This window comes from Nanorana parkeri, unplaced genomic scaffold (assembly GCF_000935625.1).
Source record: "Nanorana parkeri isolate BGI_ZX_2015 unplaced genomic scaffold, ASM93562v1 scaffold423, whole genome shotgun sequence".
NCBI lineage: Eukaryota > Metazoa > Chordata > Amphibia > Anura > Dicroglossidae > Nanorana > Nanorana parkeri.
In genome coordinates, this window is record NW_017306691.1 from 695,531 (window position 1) to 718,386 (window position 22,856).

The 22,856-nt window shown below is 40.7% G+C and overlaps 1 protein-coding gene across 2 annotated transcripts in view; it reads left to right on the forward strand.

The window, feature by feature from the left end:
- UBE2F (ubiquitin conjugating enzyme E2 F (putative)) overlaps positions 1 to 22,856 on the forward strand; it is a 192,011-nt gene that overhangs the window by 146,214 nt on the left and 22,941 nt on the right. For both annotated transcript variants that reach the window (XM_018559937.1, XM_018559935.1), the window contains exons 8-9: positions 10,763 to 10,795; positions 14,780 to 14,842. In XM_018559937.1, the coding sequence (XP_018415439.1) occupies positions 10,763 to 10,795; positions 14,780 to 14,842 (96 nt within the window). The remainder of the gene's footprint in view (positions 1 to 10,762; positions 10,796 to 14,779; positions 14,843 to 22,856) is intronic.

Here is a 22,856-nt window from a genome sequence, read left to right on the forward strand (position 1 = left end):
AGGGGGCAAGGGTAGGGGTTTGGGTGCCCCTGATGTACTTGGGTGCTACGGAAACAAAAATCAAACCGAGAAATGGCCTCAGTATTTTGGAAAGTTTTCAAATACTGCCCATGCTACCCAAGTGTTATGGAAAATAGTAATTCTCTCTTTATCTTGTTTATCCATTGTTCCATGCGCATGTCATTAAGAGCTTTCACCCACTCCACTAAGGGCCCATTCAGACCAATTACGGTGCATTTCAGAGCAGCAGCTGCTGGAACGCACAGCAATCACTCACAAAACTTCCTCCTTCATTCTGGGACCATTTACTTCAATGTACCGCCATGCCCCTTCCCGAAGTGGGAAGTTTTGTGAACGATTGCTGTGCGTTCCAGGACCTGCCGCTGTGGAACGCACCGCAGTTTGTATGAATGGGCCCTGTGATGGGAATTTCTTGAGACTTCCCAGTATCTGGGGACTATCTGAAGTTCCCGTGTACACATAGGCGTTTCGTAGTTCAAAGTTTAGAGCTTCAAAATGCTGAACACAAGGAATCCCGTTGTTTTCAATGACACCTGTTTAAGCGTTCTGTCTGAAGATTTAAGATTATCTAAAAGAGGTGTAAGGGGGCCTGGAACTGTAGAAAGGCCAATTAAAATAGAACTGCATTTCACGTCAGTCCCGGGTGTAGATTCCAAGCAAAGGAAAGACCTTAGGATGACCAGGGGTGATCTCAGATTCAATGATAACCCATTGTTTTTGAATTGAGTGGTGCTTTTGGTGCTTTTCAACTTCGTGCATACCTTTCTAATTAAGATTTCTTGGAACAACACTTCTCTGTTACAATAAAGAGTGTAATTAAAAACAGAGGTTTTGCCAGGAAAAATGTTTATTTTTAATGTTATCTGACAACTAGGCTTAAAATAGAAAGTCTAACTACCTAGAAACAGAAAATTGTTTTAAAGCTGCTCTCTTGGCTAGCAGCAATGTAAACTATGAATATTTGATCTGTTTACCTGTCAAAGGATTTGTAATTCTTAACCTCTTTATATCTCCCCATCAGCATGTTCATGGACACATAGATGCACAGAGCCTGATTGGCTCAGTTTTGCCCCTACTTCTTCCAGTATGAGTGGTATTGCACTATTGATTATAAAAGGCTTTCATATTAAAATACATTTTATTTTTTGTGGTATTTTCTATGATTTTATATCTTCATTAAGTATACATGGGTCTAGCTAGGATAGTGATATCTGAACTGCCATTCCTGATGTGGATTTTAAAGATGCATGCTTAGAACAAGCATGAAGCAGGTAAGTCTAAAATTTGTAAATTCCATGCTACTTCCAGGTCATACGCCCACTGGATAGTTAAATCCAAATAAAGAATGGAATGGAATCGGCAACTTAACATTTCAGGGTAGCTCCCATAGATCTGCACTTACAAGCTCAGTTTAATATGATGCCCTATGCATAATGCATTTTATTGATCTTTGCAGTTAAACTATCAAACATATAACTACAGAAGACTTGTACAGCTTGTAAGCACCACCCTGCTCCTTAGACAGGTTTGTCTGAAAGTTATTTATCTTGTTACTTGCAAGTATCTCTGATGTACTGGAAAGTGGCTTCTCCGCCTGTACCTACTGGAGTAGTTAAATCAGTGTGCATACCATGTACAGTGCCATGTCCTCTATTAAACATTCTCCTTGGAGATTGTTATTGCTTTATTGGCAGGCATGAGGGGATATATGGTTTGTGCCTCAGCTCATTGTGGCTTGGGCACTAAACACCAAGAGAGCTTACTTGTCAGGTTGATGAAATACACTCAACTGCTTAATGTGGCATGGTTTCATAGTTCTTTACAGGTTAAAGAGATTACATTTACAGGACAGACAATTCTAGTTTATCTAACCACTTTCTGTCCTAAACAAAATATTTTTGGCTTTAGGTTACACTTTCATCCTGCAATATGGTATATTCCTGAGAGAGGTCAACACTGACAGGGTACAGAAAAAACACTTCTATAGGTATAATTTGTGTCTAGTTTGTATCAGCAACTTCTTTCTGACTCCTTGTTTGGATTTTTAAAGAGAAAGTACCACTAGAAAATTGAAGTGTATACTTTCACAGGGCCTCCATTTACCTTGGGCCGTATTGCAGCTTCTGGGCCACTAAGGCTGGGTTCATACCTAAACCTACCGAATATGCGCATTTGTCGCGTGATTCGTGCCGCGCGTTTTTACCGCGGTAAAAAACGTGCGACAAACACGCGTTTCCGAGGGCTATCCGGCTGTATCCTAATGGATACGCGCGACAAATACGCCCCAAAGAAGCTCCTTTACTTCTTTGGGCATAGGGCGTTGTGCAGCGCGTTCCTACGCGCTCTAAAACGCCCAGGTGGGAACCATGCCCATAGGCAATCATTGGTTTTCACATGTTGAGCATTTTATAGCGCGTAGGAACGCGCTGTAAAACGTCCAGATGTGAACCAGGCCTAAGGGAGTAGTTCTAACACTGGTAAAGGGATTATGGTTACAGCCCTTTATACATAGAAACAATATTTCCAAATCCCTTTTCCTTAAATGTTTTTTATTGGAATTAAAAGAAAAAAAGACAATATTTAGGCTTAAATTATGTTGTATGAATGATATTTATGCTGTATGAAATGGCAATGTTAAATGGCTTCCTACCATGTTGTAGCTAAAAAGCTGTATATTGCGAGTAATAGAAGCATGGTCTGTAAGCTTTATCTGCACTGACATCCTGGATCCTTTCCATAGACTTCCCTCCAGGCGTTTCTCATCCATTCAGTTAAGTCTGTCTCAAGCTTGCCTTGACTATTGTTGCTGCCCGAACACTTGACTATGGACCTACTAAAAACAATTGTCTTGCTAAATTTTTACATGGGGCAGAGAAGTGGCTGCTGCCGAGCTTTGTGTGCTCAAATGAATAGAGCTGTTTTAAGCAGAAAGCCAGGCAAGTATATTGAGATTAAAGTAAGTGGCACAGAGGGAACACATTTTGCTCAGATTACAAGAAGTAAATCTGGCGGTACATTGCTACATAAAGATTTTCATTGCAGAAGGTGCAGCTATATAGAGTTGCAGACATTTGTTCTAGACCTCCTGCAAGACTTTCCCACAGTTTCATCTTTGCACTTTAGGTGATCGGCATTCCAAAAAATCTAAATAGGATCACAATATCGTGTGTATGTCTTTTTTATTATTATTATTATTCCCATCCATGAATTAATGATTCCTGTAAGCAGTGGTGGTGGCGTTAGCCTGCACACTGCAAAAAGTGCTTTGTTTTCATTAGGTCTCGTTTACATGAGCGTCGTCTGTTCTGATCAACAGGAGATTCGTGCACAGAACCCCTGCAGAAACAGATGACTCCTGTGACATCTGTGTCTATTTTTTGTGTTGGCGGAAATAAATGAACTGATTGGACCCATGTTAGGAGAATGGGAAGTTGGTTGTAAGTGGACATATGTCCGTGACAGATCGGGGTAATCTGATGTAAACAATCAGGTCCGCCAAAACCAAACTCTGTTATTTTTTTATTATTTTTTTCCGGACCTGCACAGAGTCTTCGGTCATCGGATGTAAGGCGAAGACCCTATAGACTAACATTGAACTTCCAATCAGGTCCTCCTGAAAACTGACAGATGTAGCTGATCTGAACACCGTGTGAAAGGAGCCTAAAGAGTAACTCCAAGGATCAGCCAGTGATTCACACGCACTTTATTTTTAATCTTAGGTTTATATAATGCCCTTGCACCCAGGCCCATCTTATTTCTATCACCACTGTTTTAAATGATCGCAGCCTCACATCGAGGGGGATTTATCAAAACTGGAGCAGATAAAATCTGAGCAACCAATAAAGTTAGCTTCTCTATCATTTTCAAAGCTTAACTGAACAAACTGAAGATATGAGCTGATTGGTTGCTGTGGGCAACTGCTTCATATTCTTTGTTTCTGTCCAGTTATGATAAATTCCCCCCATTATGTAGTTTTGTTCATCCTCCCTTTTGTACTTTGGGGTGTGTGTGTACCAGAGAACCTGTTAGCTATTGAAATGCATTACCCCAAAAACACTACTGAGATTTTAAATTTGCTTTGTAAGTTTGAATGTTATTGGCAATGTGGGAAGCAGCACGGTTATTAGGAAGAACACTTTCTTGCACCCTATTGATCCTGTTCTTCAGGGGATCATACAGAATTTAGCTTAAGCTCATCTTGGCCAACTCTCCAGACTGCACAGTTTGGGGGTTTTTTTGTCCTGGATTGTATTAGTGGTTTACTAAATGCTTTGCTTGCTGCCAATTTTGTTTGTTTTAGGGGCTTTATTTGCAGTGGACTTTATCTCAACATGTATTGAATATATCTGTTGGATCTACTGGACGACTACTTCCCTTTGAATTCAATCATAAAAGTATCTGACCTAATCCTAAAATAAATTTTTTTTTTTTAAACTTTTAAAAGCCTGCTCATAGTAGATGGTGAATGTGTGCACTTTGTAGTTTGAGTCTACTTTTCATTCTCGTGGGTGTTTATGGATAGATTTTGTGGGTTTTAGGTTATGGCTACACATTTTATGGCTGTCATTAGGCAGTTGCTTAACTGCAGGATTATTTCAAACGTTACTATGTGTAGAGCTGGTCATTTACATTGCTCTTATATATGTCATGTAGCTGAACAATGCATACTCCCTTATCTCACGCAGACGACTGTATATATTTAGCAAAATTATTTGCAAATAATGTACAAAAGTGTCAGGCTCTCTATGGCTATTATGAACATGTTCAGATCACTAACAGGAAAAACTCATTATGACTGTGTGCTTTGGGAGTATGTATGTATTCTAGGTAGATATACAAATACACCCCACCTCTTTTAGCACATTTGCTATGTAGATGACTCATAAGGCAGTGTTTTGCTGTTCCTGCATTATACTCAAACATGAACTACTGTGTTGTTTTCTGACCCATATCTTAATTTATATATACATATATATATATATATGTGGGTGGGTGTATGTGTATACACACACACACACTATAAAAGTATTGGGACACCCCTCCAAATCATTGGATTCAGGTGTTCCAATCACCTCCAGGGCCACAGGTGTATAAAATCAATCACCAAGGCATGCAGACGCTTCTACAATCATTTGTGAAAGAATGGGTCGCTCAGTGAATTCAAGTGTGGTACCGTGATAGGTTGCCACCTGTGCAATAAGTCCATCTGTGAAATTTCCTTGCTACTAAATATTCCACGGTCACCTGTTAGTGGTATTATAACAAAGTGGAAGCAACTGGGAACAACAGCAACTCAGCCACGAAGTGGTAGGCAACGTAAAATGACAGAGCGGGGTCAGAGCATGCTGAAGCACACAGTGCGCAGAAGTCTCCAACTGTCTGCAGAGTCAATAGCTACAGACCTCCAAACTTCATGTGGCCTTCAGATTGGCACAATAACAGTGCATAGAGAGCTTCATGAAATGGGTTTCCATGGCCTAGCAGCCTCTAGAGAAGTGAAGACTTGTTCTCTAGAGTGACGAATCTCACTTCTCTGTCTGGCAATCGGATGAGCGTGTCTGGGTTTGGCGGTTGCCAGGAGAACGGTACTTGCCTGACAGCATTGTGCCAAGTGTAGAGTTTGGTGGAGAGGGGATTATGGTGTGGGTTTTTTTTGTCCGGGGTTGGGCTTGGCCCCTTAGTTCCACTGAAGGGAACTCTTAAGGCATCAGCATACCAAGACATTCTAGACAATTTCATGCTCCCAACTTTGGGGATGGCCCCTTCCGGTTCCACCATGACTGCGCACCAGTGCACAAAGCAAGGTACATAAAGACATGGATGAGCGAATTTGGGGTGGAGGAACTTGACTGGCCTGTACAAAGTCCTGACCTGAACCCGATAGAATACCTTTGGGATGAATTAGAGCGGAGACTGCGAGCCAGGCTTTCTCGTCCAACATCAGTACCTGACCTCACAATCGCACTTCTGGAAGAATGGTCAAACATTCACATAGACACCTTCCTAAACCTTGTGGACAGCCTTCCCAGAAGAGTTGAAGCTGTTATAGCAGCAAAGGGTGGGCCAACTCAATATTAAACCCTACAAACTAAGACTGGGATGCCATAAGAGTTCATGTGGGTGTAAAGGCAGGCGTCCCAATATTTTTGGCAATATAGTGTGTGTGTGTGTTTATATGTATGTATGTATGTATATATATATAAAATGTATCACCTAATTTATGTACCTTAACATATTTCTTTGTGTGCTAGTGTTGTTGGAGGATAAAGAGATTGCTATAAATGTCTAGTGGTAAATCTGCAAAAATATGTAACTATTGAAGTGGTATGATAGATGCTGGGTTATCCTGACACTTGTTAGAACTAAAGAAACAAATTACAGAACAAGTTCAGCTGAACATTACTGACTAATATTACGTATACCATCATCTATATAACCTTCACAGACAAGTGTCATGATGTGGATTAGTTTGCATCGGGCATGTTCAAAAAAGAAGACTGGAGTTACCACATAACATGATTCTAATTGCGTACCACTCGAATCTGAAACGGAATATTAAACAGTTGAATGCATGAGCCATTTTGCTGTTGGCCAGCTTTGTTTTTCTGTATATACCATATGCTTTGTGGGGAAAATTTGATATATATAATAGCTTCCTTTGACCTTAAGTTCTACAATGAAAGAATATGCTTTGTAGTAAGGTAGGGTATAATATGGAATGTTTTTCCTTATTAAGGATTGAAGTGGGCTATAGCATTCTTAAAATTGAACTTCAGGAAACTATTACATTCGCACATGATTGCAGCTGTGTATTCATTAATGCATCATTAAATGTGTTTTTTTAATGGCAAGCTGTGAAAGTACCTGCATTTGACTTGAGGCCTTTGTCGATGGGCTTTTGTTCACTTCAGATGTGTTTAGCATGTCCATACAAACCTGCCTGAAGCAGGCCAGGAGGGAGGGTCAACTGCAGGTCAATTTCACAGGTGAATTCTGAGTAATCTCAGAAGCATTTCAAAGCCTATCAACATAGGGGTAAATACAAGTAAAACAGCTCTTATGCACAGTAAGTCAAGTAAGCTCCTGATCAAGAATACTTTTTCCCACTGTGCAAATTAGTTTACTTTTTCATTTATAATTTTTTTTTCCATTGTCCTTTGAGGGACACAGATATTTCGAAACATTTGGATTATACTGCGACTTTTAGTTGAGTGAGACACCAGCAAACAAAAAACATGGTAAGCCAGCCCCTGTTTATCTCATCCACTGCCTGCCTACAATTACCTTTTCACCACCAGCCACCTAAAACTCGCATCAGCATGAACACCCTTGGTTCACAAGTACTTGAGGCCTTGTCTGACATTGGGCCTAGTTGCTTATTGTCACTTGGCACAATGTCTTCTCCAAAACACACAGAAGACAGACCTCCTGCCACAGGTGTCCTCATCACATAGTGATTCAGAGGATGTCTACTCCTATCCCCAGATGGAACCAATGCCTGTAATCTTGAACCTGTTACCCCGGTTGTTTTAGGGCTGTCATTAGCGTAGTCTGCCTCACTTATGTTAAGCAGGGCCGAGGCATCCCCATGTCCTCAGGGACCTCCTAGCCCACTCAGGATTTTTTAGCTGTTTGGGACCAGTTACTGATACATTCTGCCAACAGGGGCGCTACGTTAGCTCCGGCTCCAACTTTAGGAGAGTCTCTGATTCTAAAACCAAACTGTTCTGTATAGAGAGGCTGTTTATGTGTCACCACAGTCTCCTGCAGTTGACTCTGATAAACAGGGGGTTGTTTCAAAGCTTAAAGATACAGTTTGCATTACCTTGCATCTGGAGGGTTAACCTGAGAGGGTTCCAAAATATTTCCCCTTTGAGAAGTGATTTGGAAATAGGTGGTCTGTATCCACTGTGGATGGATTAGTGATCCACATTAGCAGAGATACCACGTGGTGTCAAAGGTGTCCTCACCTTTCAGGACTTTACTAAAAGGAAGTTCAATTATCTCCTTAGATTTTAGTTTGCATTAAAGTGACATTAAAGGATAAAAAAAATTCAAATGAGTAGGACACTCTGGCTACGCATGTGGGATGCTGATGAGATGTCCAAGGAACAACTGATTTGTTTGTCCCTCGAAAGACCCTGTTAACCCTTCTGCATAAAGATGCGCCCCCTCCTTTTATAAGTAGGGGCTGTGTGTACATCTGAATGTGTCACTGGGTATTGTGGATATACAAAAATACCTCTTTTAGCCCACAGGCTTACCTCTTGGATAAGGCATCTCTCACAGTTGCCCCTCCCCATGATTCCAGTGCACATGGTTGTGTTAACCCAGGTTTCCTGGGTTTGCCAAGATCCCTTGTTACTGTTCTAGTGGGGATTTGCCTTTGGGAGTTATTCCCCCATTGTTGGTTGCCAGTGGTGAGGCTGTTCAGCTTAACTGCTCGCTGAAGAAGTCTACACCTTGTGGGTCAGTGGTTCCTTTCTTGACAGGGAAATTCCTCTTTATTCACGTTTAGGGACTTGTAGGGTGTTAAGGTATTTCCCTAACATCACGTCTCCTTCTCTTGTTGGCTCTTGGGCTTCTTCAGCCTCCCACTTGGTACCTGGGAGTCTAGATTTGATGCAAGGTGTACAGATGGCCGCTATGGACCAAGAACTCCTTGGTGTGAGCCCTCAGTTTCTTAAGGTTAACAGAGTTGCTTCATTCCCCTTTCCTGCAAGGACTCCATTTGTCCTTGTCCCTGGGTTTGATGTCAAGTTACCCATTGCACATGATCCCCTTTTTTTTTTTTTTTTAAGGATCCTGCGGTGAGATTTATCCAAGACCTGGACCATGTTAGAGTTGAGACCTTCACATATGGAAGGGTTGGAGAATTCTCTCTCTCTGACACTGTGAGTGGCCTGGTCCCTATGCCGCATTTTGATGAGATTGCTTTTCTCCATAGCAGTTTTTCTTAAAGACACTGTTGCCTTCAGGCCCTCTTCAATCTTCATCTTTGTTCTTTAGAGAGAAGTTTGCTCTTCTGGTTGCTCCTCATCTCCTGCATGGTAGTAAGAAACCATCTCTGGAGGACCGTTTGTCGCCCTGCTTTTTCAGCAGACACTGGAATCCTGCCACAGGGATTCCCTGGCCTTCATGAAACCTGATAAAGTTAGGTCCTTCTGCTGTGACTGATCTACAGCCAAGATCTTTCTTGGTCCTGTCCTTGGTGAGGTGAACATTCTTAGCTGTTCAGCTAAGGTTCCTGTACCTTTTTTCCAAGGCTGTGAACATTTTGCTAGATATGGTTAGTTTAGATGCAGTGTTACTTTCAATTTGTTGCTTGTGTTTCCTTTATTTAATAGAAATATCACAATCCTTTTTTTTTTTCCTGTCTCATTGTCTCAATTGTTTTTCTTGGATGCCCTGTTTGGATGTGCTTTGTGAGTTATGCGGTCAAGGATGGAGTACAGCAGAGCTGCCTTAAAGAACATAAAGGAAATATAATTAACCGTTAAATATAATAAAACCGTTTATGTATTGTTTTATATATTTTATTTTAGTTAATACTCTTTAGTTTCTAGTACATGTGGCAGTTCCCTGCACAGTAGGGCTCAGACTAGGAGAGAAATGAGTAACACAAGCAGCCAGTCATTTGTACTGCAGAGCTTATGTGCTTACAATTTGGTAAATGCCAATAAATAAACAAACTCATGTTGCTTCCAAGTTCATGCAAATGGTTTTAAAAAGAGCAACTGGAAGTCTTACAGAAAAAAAACAATTATCAATTAATATTTCTACCAAAGACAAATAGAAGCAAATCATAAAAGATACAGGCGTAGAATACAGTATTTCCTATTCTTAGCATTAGAGTGTATAATGATCCATCAAGTTTCTGAACCGTTAGTGGCCGTGCTCTTGCCAGAACATAGAATGTTGGACCTGTTATTATCGCTCGATTATTACATGTGAGGGTTGTGTGTTCATGGGAAGAGAGCTCCCTTAACAAACACCATGTGTGCCAGTTTGATTTATTTATATAGCGCCAAGAATTTATGCAGCGCTTTACATAGTGTACATTCACAGCAGTCTCTGCCTGAAGGTGCTTACAATCTAAGGTCCCTATCTCACATGCATACATAGAGGGCTAATATAGACAAGAGCCAAATAACCTACCTGCATGTCTTCTGAGTGTGGAAAACCGGAGGAACACCACACAAGCAAAAGGAGAACATGCAAACTCCTTGTAGATATGGCTGGGATTAGAACCAGGGACCCTGGTGCTGCAAGGCAGAAGCGCTAACCACTACGCCACTGTGCTGTGTTTCTTTTTGTACCATGGGTTTCAAAACTTCTCTAATGGGGTCACTATCAACACTGACAGATGACAAACTTGTGTCTAATTCAGCCATCTGGTTTTGTCACTTCAGCAAAAAGCCCTGTATTTTATTGCTGTCCCCTCAAGGTTAGGTGCCCTTGTCATAGTGACCATTAGCCTGTGTTTTATCTGTAACAGCTGATAATAATCATTTGTTTCCCTAAGTCTTTTTTAAAGGTTTTAATTTGTAGTATTTCATTGTAGCTTTTCCCAAAGCCCAAGAGTTTTAGCACATGATGTTCTCCTCTACCTTTGACCCATTTCTCTATCCTGGGGCTCTCTTTCTGATAAGCAAATCATGTTACTAGCAAATAAATGACTTAACAATCTATTGCTGACATCTTTCTGGTGCTTAATATTTCTCTTTTATTTTATTTTCAGGATGTTGTATGGGGATTGAACTCCTTGTTTACAGTAAGTACAGATATAATATGATAATAGTTTGGCTCTTATGATTTAAATTTTGATAACCGATGGCAGTAAATGCTTTGTGGTTTTACTTGTCCTAATGTTTCTGCTGATAAGGCATACTGGCTGGGGAGGACAATATCAAAGCCATATTATATGCGAAAAATATGATTTAAAGGAATATAACCAAAGGAAATGATAGAGGGTTCTGTTTTGTGTGTCTGTTTTTCAATTTCCAGCACATTTATGAAAATATAGGACTGGGTTGCCAGCATAGTTTTTCAGGTGGGACTTTAATGCCATTTTCTATTAAAAATGTAATGTTAAATAACAGTATTGCTGCCAATTTGGCATTTTATCAATAATTGGGAACTGAAATAGAAGGCCCTAAAGCATACCTAAACACAACAACAAAAACTGTTGGAGGAGGCTGGTACAGCAGCCATTTTGGGGTACATTCTTTACAGAAACAGGTGATTTGGGACTAACAGAGGCCATCTTGGCACTTGGAGGAAGCACACTTATCTTGTAGGCATTCAACTCTATCTGCAACAGTACTATCATAATAATTTTCAGGTACAACAAGGACCAGAGACGGGGACCCCCTTTAACCCTTTGGTGTCAGTATATTGTGTATCCATTTGGAGCCCTTCACCATGGCAGAATTCAAACACAAATAGATAAGGGATGATCAGCAATACTAAAGATAATGGACATGGGGGTATATGCTGTGTTTGAAGCATCTGCTGCAGTGGATGCAAACGTAGTCCCCGTTCTCTTTCCTCTTCCGAATCTGTTTTGGATGCAGCTATGGTTACCACCTTATAGTTGGCCAATAGGAGGAAGGTGTGAAGTAGAGGTATGTACCTTCTCAGACTCTGAAGTTTCCTGTTAGGAGGCTTTGACTACTGCAACCCATACCTATACCTAGCCATTGCTTCACCTGCACAGCATCACCCCAAGGTCACTATTATGGTTAAGACTGGGACATTTTCAATGCCTGGGTTTAGAGTGTCAATACCAAGAGTTTTTTCCCTGCCTCCTTCCCATTTTCTCTTGTCCGATATGCCCAAATCTCTTCAAAGACTGGCCGATCTCTTTGCTGCCATAAGTCCGCTCCTCTCTTAGGACGTCAAAGTTCCTCTCTGGGTGACAGAAATGTTTCCTGTCCCTAAGGCCAAGGGGGAAAAGGTCTTAGACCTGAAGATCTTCAACCTGTTCTGCAAGTCCAAAAGTTCCGAATGGAATTCACCAGCTCTGTTTTTTCCTTCCTTCACCTGGGAGATTTCTTATTCTCAGTGAACATCAAAGATGCGTATTTACATATCCCCATCCTGCTCACCATTGCTACCCCGCTTTTTGCTGAGGGCACCCAGCATTTTTAGTTTGATGTTTTTCCCATTGGTCTGTTCACAGCTCCCAGCATGTTCAGCCAAGTGCTGGCCCCTGTCTTGGGCATGCTGCCCTCCCAGGGGAACCCCATAGTGGAGTACTAAGATGACCTGCTCCCTAGAGAGTCAACATCAGTCCTATTGTCCAACATTCAGCAGAAAATACAGATCCTGTAGAGCTTTGAATGCCTCCTGAACATGCAGAAATCTGCACTGGAACCTTCCCATCACTTAGAATACCTAGGCCTGGTCTTGGACAGCTCCTTGTCCAGAGAAGCTTCTGTCTCTCTACTCCCATGTTCAGCCTCTGCAGTCCAGCAAACAGCCAACCATTCACTTTTAAATAAACGTTCTGGGCCTGAAGGTAGGCTCCGTCTAAGTCAGGGGTCAGCAACCTGCGGCTCCGGAGCCGCATGTATAGTTCAATTAAAAATTTGTTGTAATTCTTCCGCCGCCACGTACATGCACATACGAATGCAAACATTTGTCGGGTGCACCTACATGCAAGAATATGTGCACCACAAATGTTGAGTATTGTCATCCACACCAGAGTTGGAGCAAAAACTCCAGGGCCATTATTCACTGTTAACTCTAAACTGATGGCCTGTAAAGGCTTTTAAAATGTCACCTATGGACAATTTTGGGTACTGTAGTTTGCCATTTTACCGGCACACACAATTTGAAAGCTTGGAATCATTTTATTCTGCGCAATCTCATCTTTTATATTTAAAAAAAATTGTTAATTATATTGTAAATAAGTCAACTATAATTAATTTAAAGATATTTGTTACCGAAAATTTGGGTTTGCTAAACTTGTATAGCTACCCTCAGGAACCGGGCAAAATTTGCTCCATACAGGTGAAACTCGAATAATTAGAATATCGTGCAAAGTTCATTTATTTCACTAATGCAACTTAAAAGGTGAAACTAATACCGTATAAGCTCTAACAGATAAAAGGGATTGCAAATCAAAGTTATACTGAAAGGCTTGAATCTGTAGAATTAAAGTCTTTTTTTTTTACCATATACCCACTGCTAGCAAGCAGTAGATATATGCAAACACATTTTAATAAAAAAGTTACCAAAGAGTAAATACTTGCCTGTCACCGCAGCTCGCTCCCATCTGCAGCATTCAGTTTCCCTGAACCACTGTGCAGGAAGATCTGGGCAGGCGCATGCAGTGTGGAGATCATCAGTGGGGAGCAGAGGAGAGACTCAATAGAAGTCAATGCACACAGCCGTGAGCGTGCACGCTGGACAGACTCCGTGGGACACAACGGTCAGTGCTGGATCAGAGACTGGCACCAGTGCTCAAGGGACTGCTGGAAACATCATTTTTTTTTTAGGTAAGTCCCTACAGCAGGATTGGGAAGGGGTAAAACATGTTTTACTTTAATCTCACAAAGTTTTAAATAAATATTTCTTAGCACCGACATATAAGTTTACCTAAGGCCAATATAATAATTTCACAAATGAGACCAAAGGACATGGGAGAATGAGATGCTTATGGAGAAAAGAGGTTTTAACATGAGTTTTTGAATTATTCCTTATGGTAGGAGAGATTAAGCAGTAATGGGAAAATAGTGAAATAAAGAAAAGAAAAAAAAACTGGACAATTTTACTTATATCCGCCACTAAAAGTATCAAGGGAACTGATCCTGCTGCCCTTGTGGAGTTGAGAAGGAAAATTGCATGCCTTCTAAAACAGACATTTGCATAATATTTTAATTTCTGATTTATTATTAATAAATTATTTTGAAATCTGAGGCAACTTCTAAAAATTATGAGCCAGCAACGATGTGGCTGGATCTAATTTCACACACACCCTTTCCCAAAACATTAGCAATATATAATTGGACTACTCTCCAATATATATATATATATATATACCGTTTATTAACCACCACACCCATATGTAATAATTACTGCTGTGGCTTTTGATTGGACATAACAGTAACTATTGTGTGCAATGCCAGTAAACAAAACACTGAATTTATCTGACACGAACTTAACCACAGAAGAAGAGTGCTCCTGGAGCTCCGCAAGGTTCTAATGCACATCTGCATTTTTAGGTGCCACAAAGTGTCCTTTGGTGCTCCTGTGGGTGGCCATGCAAACCTGCATTGTTAGGTTTCTCCTTTACATATATCATAGTTTTCCAGCAGCTTTAACTATTTACAGAAAATTGATTAGATGGTTTGTTATATTTTATTGCGGTTTAAGGATCTTTTGCATTCAGATGCTTGGCATTCTAAAGTGACAAGCTTAAACTAAATGCAGTGCAAGTTACGTATTTTTTGTGCCTTTGTTATACAATATGCTAGCATGTATTGGTAAAATATGCAGAAGAACAGTTCATTCTCTCACACCTTGTTATTGTATGACTGAAAGTGAAATGTAATGGGTGACTCTTGACAACCTTCTTCTTTTAGGTTAAGAACTTCTTTTAGGTTAAGAAAATACTTTAGTGTAAAATCTAACCTTGGAGAGAGGTGCTGGCTGCTTCTTTTGCTTAAATTAGATTCATTGTGTTCATGGTCCAGTACTGTACACTCTTCTTGTGAAATCTTTTTTGTGACATCTGTCTTTGTTCCTGCAGGATCTGTTAAATTTTGACGATCCTTTGAATATTGAAGCAGCAGAACATCATTTGAGAGATAAGGTAACGGAACCAGTATATATATTTTTTTTCTTCTGGTCTGCCTAAATTATTCATTTCTTATGGTCTTTAGTTGGTGGTAGATAAATGGAGAACATTTCACAGATGCATGGATGCAAAGGCAGCACCTTTTAATGCCGCAACATTCTCCACAAGCCAGAACATGGCTTAACTTTGCTGAATAGAAAAAAATAGAAAATTAAATGAAATCTATAGTTTTGGGGTTTTTTTGTTTTTTTTTAGATATTTGTTAGTGGGATTGTTTGTGCAAAATCTGACCATAAATGTAGTAATGTATTTTTAAATTAAAAATGTATGTTGACATATTTGCTTATGGTACAGCACATCAGTACAATCGTAGCTTTATCAATAGGGTTTTACTGTAAGCAATACACCGTCTAAGTGGCTTGCCTTGAAATTTTCTTACCGCACTCATTCAGCAAGGATACTGTTTGCATTGTGTGACAGTCTACTAGAAGCACCTACAAATCAGCATGATATATAATTACAGAAATTTGGCACAAAAGCAGGTAAACCTGTAAAATAACATATAAAATGATTGCTCATTGAAACTACACTTTAGCTTCTATTTAGGGCACTTGGGTTTGATGAGGAAGCAGTTTTTATTTTATAAGGGGTACTTATTTATGCAAATAACTTGCCATAACATAAAAACTCATTTTTAAAGGGAACTTTGAGGATAGTAATATCCTTTTATTTTTCAAAAGCTCAGCTCCAGGCAAACCGCTAAATACACAGTTGAAATACTGAGATTTACACAGCTGTGCCAGACACTATAGCAGGGCTGATGACCTGGCGTTTATCTTTTGCACTTATACAATAAATCTAGGTCACTTCCCTGCCCCTAGCCAGTGATTGGACAGTGACTAAGCAACAGTAGGCCATTAGATTGTTACAGTAATTTAATTACTAGCTGTCATTTTTTAGTGCCAATTTCAATCCGAATGGTGGTTCTGCATCATTAAAGTGGAAGTAAAGGCATTAAAAAAGACATTGCCCATCTGCAGGCTTTATATGACAGAGAAGACTGTGTAAGTCTCTCCAGGCACAAAAGGGGCTAGTTGCCAATCAGCGGGGGGTTTTTGTACATTGACCCACACTGAGCAGCTCAGTGCAAAGACCCGGCATGCCAAGATTAAGTAACTCCCATACAATGCAAGCGATGCACGTGGCCAGAGACTTGAATTCTGCAGCCGCTGTAATTCATAAGAAAACAGAAACCATCACATCGATGAGTTTATTCCCTCTGAAATAGCAGATCTGGGCTCAGTAAAGTTGGTGTTTTATGTACATGTAAGGGAGCAAAGGAGACACTGAAAGGGCTGCAGAATGTAGAGGGGGCAGGGGGCATCAATGCTTTCTGTACCTCCCCTCCAGAAACACCCATATTTTGAACTTTAGCCTGGGAGGAGCTACAACCAGTCCTGACCGCAATAAAAAAAAATGTCCCTAACCATTGCTCAGACTGGAAAGGAGACAAGTGAGTTATGAACTGGGCCTACTGCAGAATTTAACAGACATATTAGAGGTCTTGGGAGTTGGCCAGGCCAGTTGTGAGAAATGAAATGACATTGCCTCTGTGAGCCACCGGAGAAGCCGGGTGGGGTTGGTGTAAACGGATATGGCCAGAAATTAAAAGGCCACATCGTATTGTGACAAAATGGTACAGTGGCTCTAGTCTACATCTAAATGTAGATGCTACAATGGAGAAGTATGCAAAGTACCATAAACAGAGAAAAAGCATTGTTTTTAAATTTGCTAAAACAACAATACAAATGCTCCAGAATAAAATAAAACCATACATAAAAAAAAGAAGCTATAACTGGCTCTATTACAGGGCAGGGACCTCAATGCGCCAATAGTCCACACTTTACATGGCGAGCAGTTCAGATCATACTGTTAAGGCTCTCTTCACACTGTGTCATTTCATTGCAGTATGTTACTGCATACACATGTGCAGTATTTCGCATGTTCAAGTGTGTTATATTAACGCAGCCAGTTAATCAAGAATGGGCTTCTAACACACAGCAATGAGAACAAGAAAAAGCAGACCTGCACTTTTTTTCCCCGCAGTGGCCCACAATGCATGACACAAGTGTTGTGGTTCGCTGCAGTGCGGGTCCATAAAATAAAATATTTTTCAAAAAATTTGACAAGTTAAAATTAAAAAACATGTTATTTTCGGCCTGACATTTTTTTTCATTTCAGTTTCGTTTTGGTTTTGAAATTTTCATTTCGGTGCACCTCTAATATTTATCCTTTACATTTAAAGGTGTTCCAGGTATGGTTTCTGCTATGACTACATGGAGCACTGCTTGAGGACATCTGTAGATGTCTTTAATCAGTCATCAGTCAGGAAATGTGCACTGGCAGCCTTTTGAAGATACCGGTACACCTCTCAGGGGAACAGAAAGAGTAAGGAAAAAGCATTGAAAGGACCTAAGTATTTTACATCAAGTGTTACCTGCACATATCTTTATCTTCAGCAGCCTGGGATGAGGGTGTTGGTTTTGACATATCCTGGCAGTATTTAGAAATTGCCCGTCTCTTCCCACATGTTCTAAATGTTCTTTTTATTATGAAGGCTGGGCTTTCTGGCCATCTGGGTCACTGCTGGTAGGGCTAATTGCTTGACCCCAGCGTGAAGTCTCAAAAACCTGATTTGTCATAGCATCCCAAGATGCTGAAGACATGTAATGTCATAGTAGACCTTGCTTCCTGCCATTCGTGTGAATGTTACTTTGACTAAACATTGTTGCGAAACCAAGTAAACCCCATCATGGACACAGAATTTCCTGATGGCAGTGGCCTCTTTCAGCAGGGAAATGCACCCTGCCTCACTGCAAAAATGGTTCAAGAATGGTTTGAGGACTTACAGGACTTAAAGTAGTATTAAACTCACAACCATTTTTTCGGTTAATGAATCCAGATCAAACAAATATACACTGCCCAGCAAAGCATTTCTTTATATTTTTGCCCAAACAGTTAGTCATCATGTTTTTAAAGAACTGCTTCCAAGTCTCTCAGTTCAGCTCAGCTTCACCTGAACGCCCTGTCCAGTACAACATCACAAGGGACAAAGCAGACTGCTACAACTGTTCATCTACTAGCTTGGGGGGAGGGGCCAGGGGGGAGGGAAGTAGCTTGATTTGCTGTGTGTTTGTGGAGATGCACACAGCTTACTAGCACACAAGGGTGACTGCATAGCACTGTGCTTGAGAAAGGAGTAATTCTATAACAGGAAGTCAAGACCAGTGCTCAGGGCACCAGCTGATTCAGCATACCTTCAGAGGTCTGGTGGAGTCCATTCCTCAAAGGGGTCAGGTGGTTTTGGCAGCAAAAGGGGGACCTACTCAATATTAGGAGGATGGTTAATTTGTTATAGCTGATCGGTGTGTAATAGGGCTTCAATGTGTTTATTTAAACTGACTTGTTTAATAACAAGCTTTGATTATAAAGCCCATTTAGAGGCTACAATATTAAACAATTCAATTTAATCCTTACATGCATAAAAAGGTTCCAGTACCGATTCTGGAGAATGTAACCCAGAAGGCAAGGCAGGGATTTATGAAACGCTAGAGGATGGTGTCATCATACAAATGCCATCATGGCAATTCAGTTTATCTCATGTGTCTATGTATATTCACCGTCTGGCCTTGGCTTGACACTGACTTTTATTCTTAGGCATTTGCAAAGGCATGTTGTATAATTAAAGCAATGAGTCCTGGTGCCTATGCATATTTTCAGCTCTCTGCAGTGTAACAACAATAATCTCTTCATGTGTTCGTTCTTGGCTTCGAAAACTGGTCCAGCTTTCAAGTGCTTTTCTGTGTATCAAGGTCACATGAGCGTTTGACTCTGAGTTCAAACATATTAACCTTCTCCTCATGTGTGCTATTAACAGTAATAAAGGTAGGTGACTCCTGTTAGCACATTCTCAGTGTTTTAGCATAACAAATTCAAACAATTACTGATATTATGAAGTCATTTCAATTCCTCGCCTGAAATTGTTACACATCAAAAATAAAGTAGACTTGCATACCTGTTAAAAAAAATAAATAAAGTAGACTTGTAATTTCTTATGTAAAACAAGCATGAATTAAAGTGTCGGCGTCATACCTTTCTTAACCATCTGCGGACCAGTCACTATACATATATGACTGGTCCACTGTCCCATTGTTCAGGTAAGCGGTACCTGTACATCCTCCTGTTCCTGCCTGTGTGTATGTGTGTGCGCGCGCAGAAGCCGCTGTTCCCACTGTCATTAGAGAGCAGAGGGTATCCACTTCAGGTACAGTGTCAATCAGACTAGCTCTGTGTCTTGTGATCACTGTGATTAGTTATCACAGCGATCACTTCGCAATGCTTACATTGCCTCCCCTTCCTCTTACAACAAAGGCAGGGGAGAGGAAATTAACTAATGAATTCGTTCCTATTGAAAATAAGCGGCAGCAGCAAAGAATAATACAGTTGGTGATAATTTTTAACCCCTTTCACCCCATCTCAACTAAATTAACAAAAATGGTTATTAAATGCCACAAAAAGAAAGCTCTATATGCCTCAGTGTTGTGACAAAAAAAATCTCAGTCATACTTTCACAACAATGAAAGCGACCAGCTTTGTAGCTAACCTCTCACGAGAAATTGCACATAAAAGCACAGGGAAAAAACAAGCATTTCAAATGCTTATTTGCAGTGTTTTTCCTTTTGATAAGCAAATTTTATTGACTTGCAATGTGCTTCTGAGCTCTAGAAAGTGTACATTTTCCTAGCATAGCTCCCTCTCTCCTTGTTGTAGCCCTCTCCTCTTGTGGGAATGCCTGATTACTGTCTGTGCTGGTTCAGCTCCTCCGTCCTCACCTTCCTACATAACATTTTATGTAGTAGCTCAATGTGAAGAGGAATAATTTAGTGTCACAAGTTATCCAAGGTGGCGGTGCCCAGAAACCACCTCCGAGCTTTGGATGTCTACACAAGGGAGTCTTTTACAGGTAAATAACATGCCTACAATGTTACATTTTTGGAAATAGTCTTGTAGAAAGATTGTTGTTAATATGAATGAATGGCAAAAGGGTCATAGTGTACATAATGTTACTGAACAACTTTGCTCTATATACTTTTAGAAGCTCTTGAATTCTGACTTGTGCCCTATAGAAATTGGCCACAATCTGGAGAAATTACCACCACAGTGTTCCATATGGGCCCTTTCGTATATACACTGTATTGGCAAAAGTATTGGGACACCCCTCAAAATCATTGGATTCAGGTGTTCCAATCACCTCCATGGCCACAGATGTATACTATCAAGCACCTAGGCATGCAGACTGCTTCTACAAACATTTGTGAAAGAATGGGTCGCTCTCAGGAGCTCAGTGAATTCAAGCTTGGTACCGTGATAGGTTGCCACCTGTGCAAAAAGTCCATCTGTGAAATTTCCTTGCTACTAAATATTCCACGGTCACCTGTTAGTGATATTATAACAAAGTGGAAGCAACTGGGAACAGCAGCAACTCAGCCACAAAGTGGTAGGCCACATAAAATGACAGAGCGGGGTCAGCACATGCTGAAGCGCACAGTGCACAGAAGTCTCCAACTGTCTGCAGAGTCAATAGCTACAGACCTCCAAACTTCGTGTGGCCTTCAGATTGGCACAATAACAGTGCGTAGAGAGCTTCATGGAATGGGTTTCCATGGCCGAGGAGCTCCATCCAAGTCTTGCATCACCAAGTGCAACGCAAAGCGTCGGGTGCAATGGTGTAAAGCATGCCGGCACTGAACTCTAGAGTGACGAATCACGCTTCTCTGTCTGGCAATCAGATGGACGTGTCTGGGTTTGGTGGTTGCCGGGAGAACGGTACTTGCCTGACTGCATTGTGCCAAATGTAAAGTTTGGTGGATGGGGGGATTATGTGGGGTTGTTTCTCAGGGGTTGGTCTTGTCCCCTTAGTTCCAGTGAAGGGAACTCTTAAAGTGACATTAAACCCTCCGATTTTTTAACATAAACCAATACTGTAATGTGTGCCTTACTGTAATCCATGGTTGTTTCCCTTCTCTTTGCTGCTCTTCCTTTTATATCCTCATGTCTTCTCATGCTTGGGGAGAATTTCCCTTTTCAGCTCAGGGCCTCTTCCTGTAGTGCTGGCTCAGGTTACAATCCTATACAAACCTATACACAGACACCGTGTATCCATTCCTGAGACAAGGCAGTCTGCTTACAGTAAGGCACACATTACAGTAAGGCACACATTACAGTATTGGTGTATGTTAAAAAATCTGAGGGTTTAATGTCACTTTAAGGCATCAGCATATCAAGACATTTTGGACAATGTCATGCTCCCAACTTTGTGGGATCAGTTTGGGGATGGCCCCTTCCTGTTCCAACATGACTGCGCACCAGTGCACAAAGCAAGGTCCATAAAGACATGGGTGAGCGAGTTTGGGGTGGAGGAACTTGACTGGCCTGCACAAAGTCCTCACCTCAACCCGGTAGAACACCTTTGGGGATGAATTAGAGCGGAGACTGCGAGCCAGGCCTTCTCATCCAACATCATTACCTGACCTTACAAATGCGTTTCTGGAAGAATGGTCAAACATTCCCATAGACACACTCCTACTCCTTGTGGACGCCTTCCCAGAAGAGTTAAAGCTGTTATAGCTGCAAAGGGTGGGCCAACTCAATATTGAACCCTACAGACTAAGACTGGGATGCCATTAAAGTTCATGTGCGTGTAAAGGCATGTGTCCCAATACTTTTGGCAATATAGTGTATGTTCCAACTCAGGAGATGATGGTAGCTCTACATATTCAGTCTCTGTTTTAAACATGTAGAAGGGTGGAGGAAGAATTATCTTCCGAGACTGTAGATGTTCTAACAATGCAGTAGTTTATATTGCTTCACAGACCTCTGTTGTATATAGTCCATATGGGCACAAAGCTGGAGACAGGAGTTCCTTGTTGCCATGTAGCAACACTGACTTTTCAAAACCAAATCAATCTGAAGCCTTCAGCTGGTAATATCTTTACGCCAGTGATCCTAGTTCCTTGTATCCTAGAGATATACGCAGTCAGGAGACTAACTTTGCAAGAATCCAAGCTTATTTGGAATTCCACTTTTGGTAAACAGACCTTAGAGAGTTTCCCTCTGTTTCTTTGGATCCCAGTCAATTCCTTAGGAACCGACTCTCATTTTGAGAGACTTGTACAGGTTATTTCAATAGAAAGCGAGAATAAATAGTTTTAGCAAGAGAATATGGCAAGTACCCATTTCAATGTTTTATTTGGCTGAGCCTTTCCAGTTAAGTCACATCTCATCAGTCAGAGCTCATGTTACCTTTATGCAAGATGTTTTGTGATTTTCTACATCTGGCTATAAAAAGTAGATTATTAGGTCACTGACTCTCTCTTTCCGTGTCATTAAAATGTCTTTATAATGTATTATGACCTCTGCACAATATAAATCATAACTGTAATGCTATCCTATTTATTAAAGGTATAGGTCAAAAGGATTCTGCATGTGATAGTTCAGCATTTGTTTCATTTTCTGAAACAACTGGCTGATTACACTGTTAAATTCGTATGGTAATATGTAATTTTGGATCTGTAGTTTACAACTTTTACTAAACTTCAACTAAGCATGGAGCCCTATATTTGCTTCATTAAAACAAAATGCTAAAAAAGCTTTTTTTGGTATTAAAAATTATCTTAGTTTCAATCTGCAGGCAACCATCCCTTTTAGGGTTCATTCAACTATGTGTGTATGTTGCAGGAATACCAAATATGCAGTTTGGAAGCAGCCGCTGTCACCCATTCAAGTTAGCGATCGGGTGACAGCGGCCACATCTGTAAACGGTATGTGGTTTGGAATAGATGTTTGTCCTTGGACGCATCTATCAATAAACTTTGAGATTGCTTTGTATCCCTTTCCAGATGCAGATCAACTACTCTTAAGGTGCCCATACAGCTTACGATTATCGTACGATAATCGTATGCGATCGACT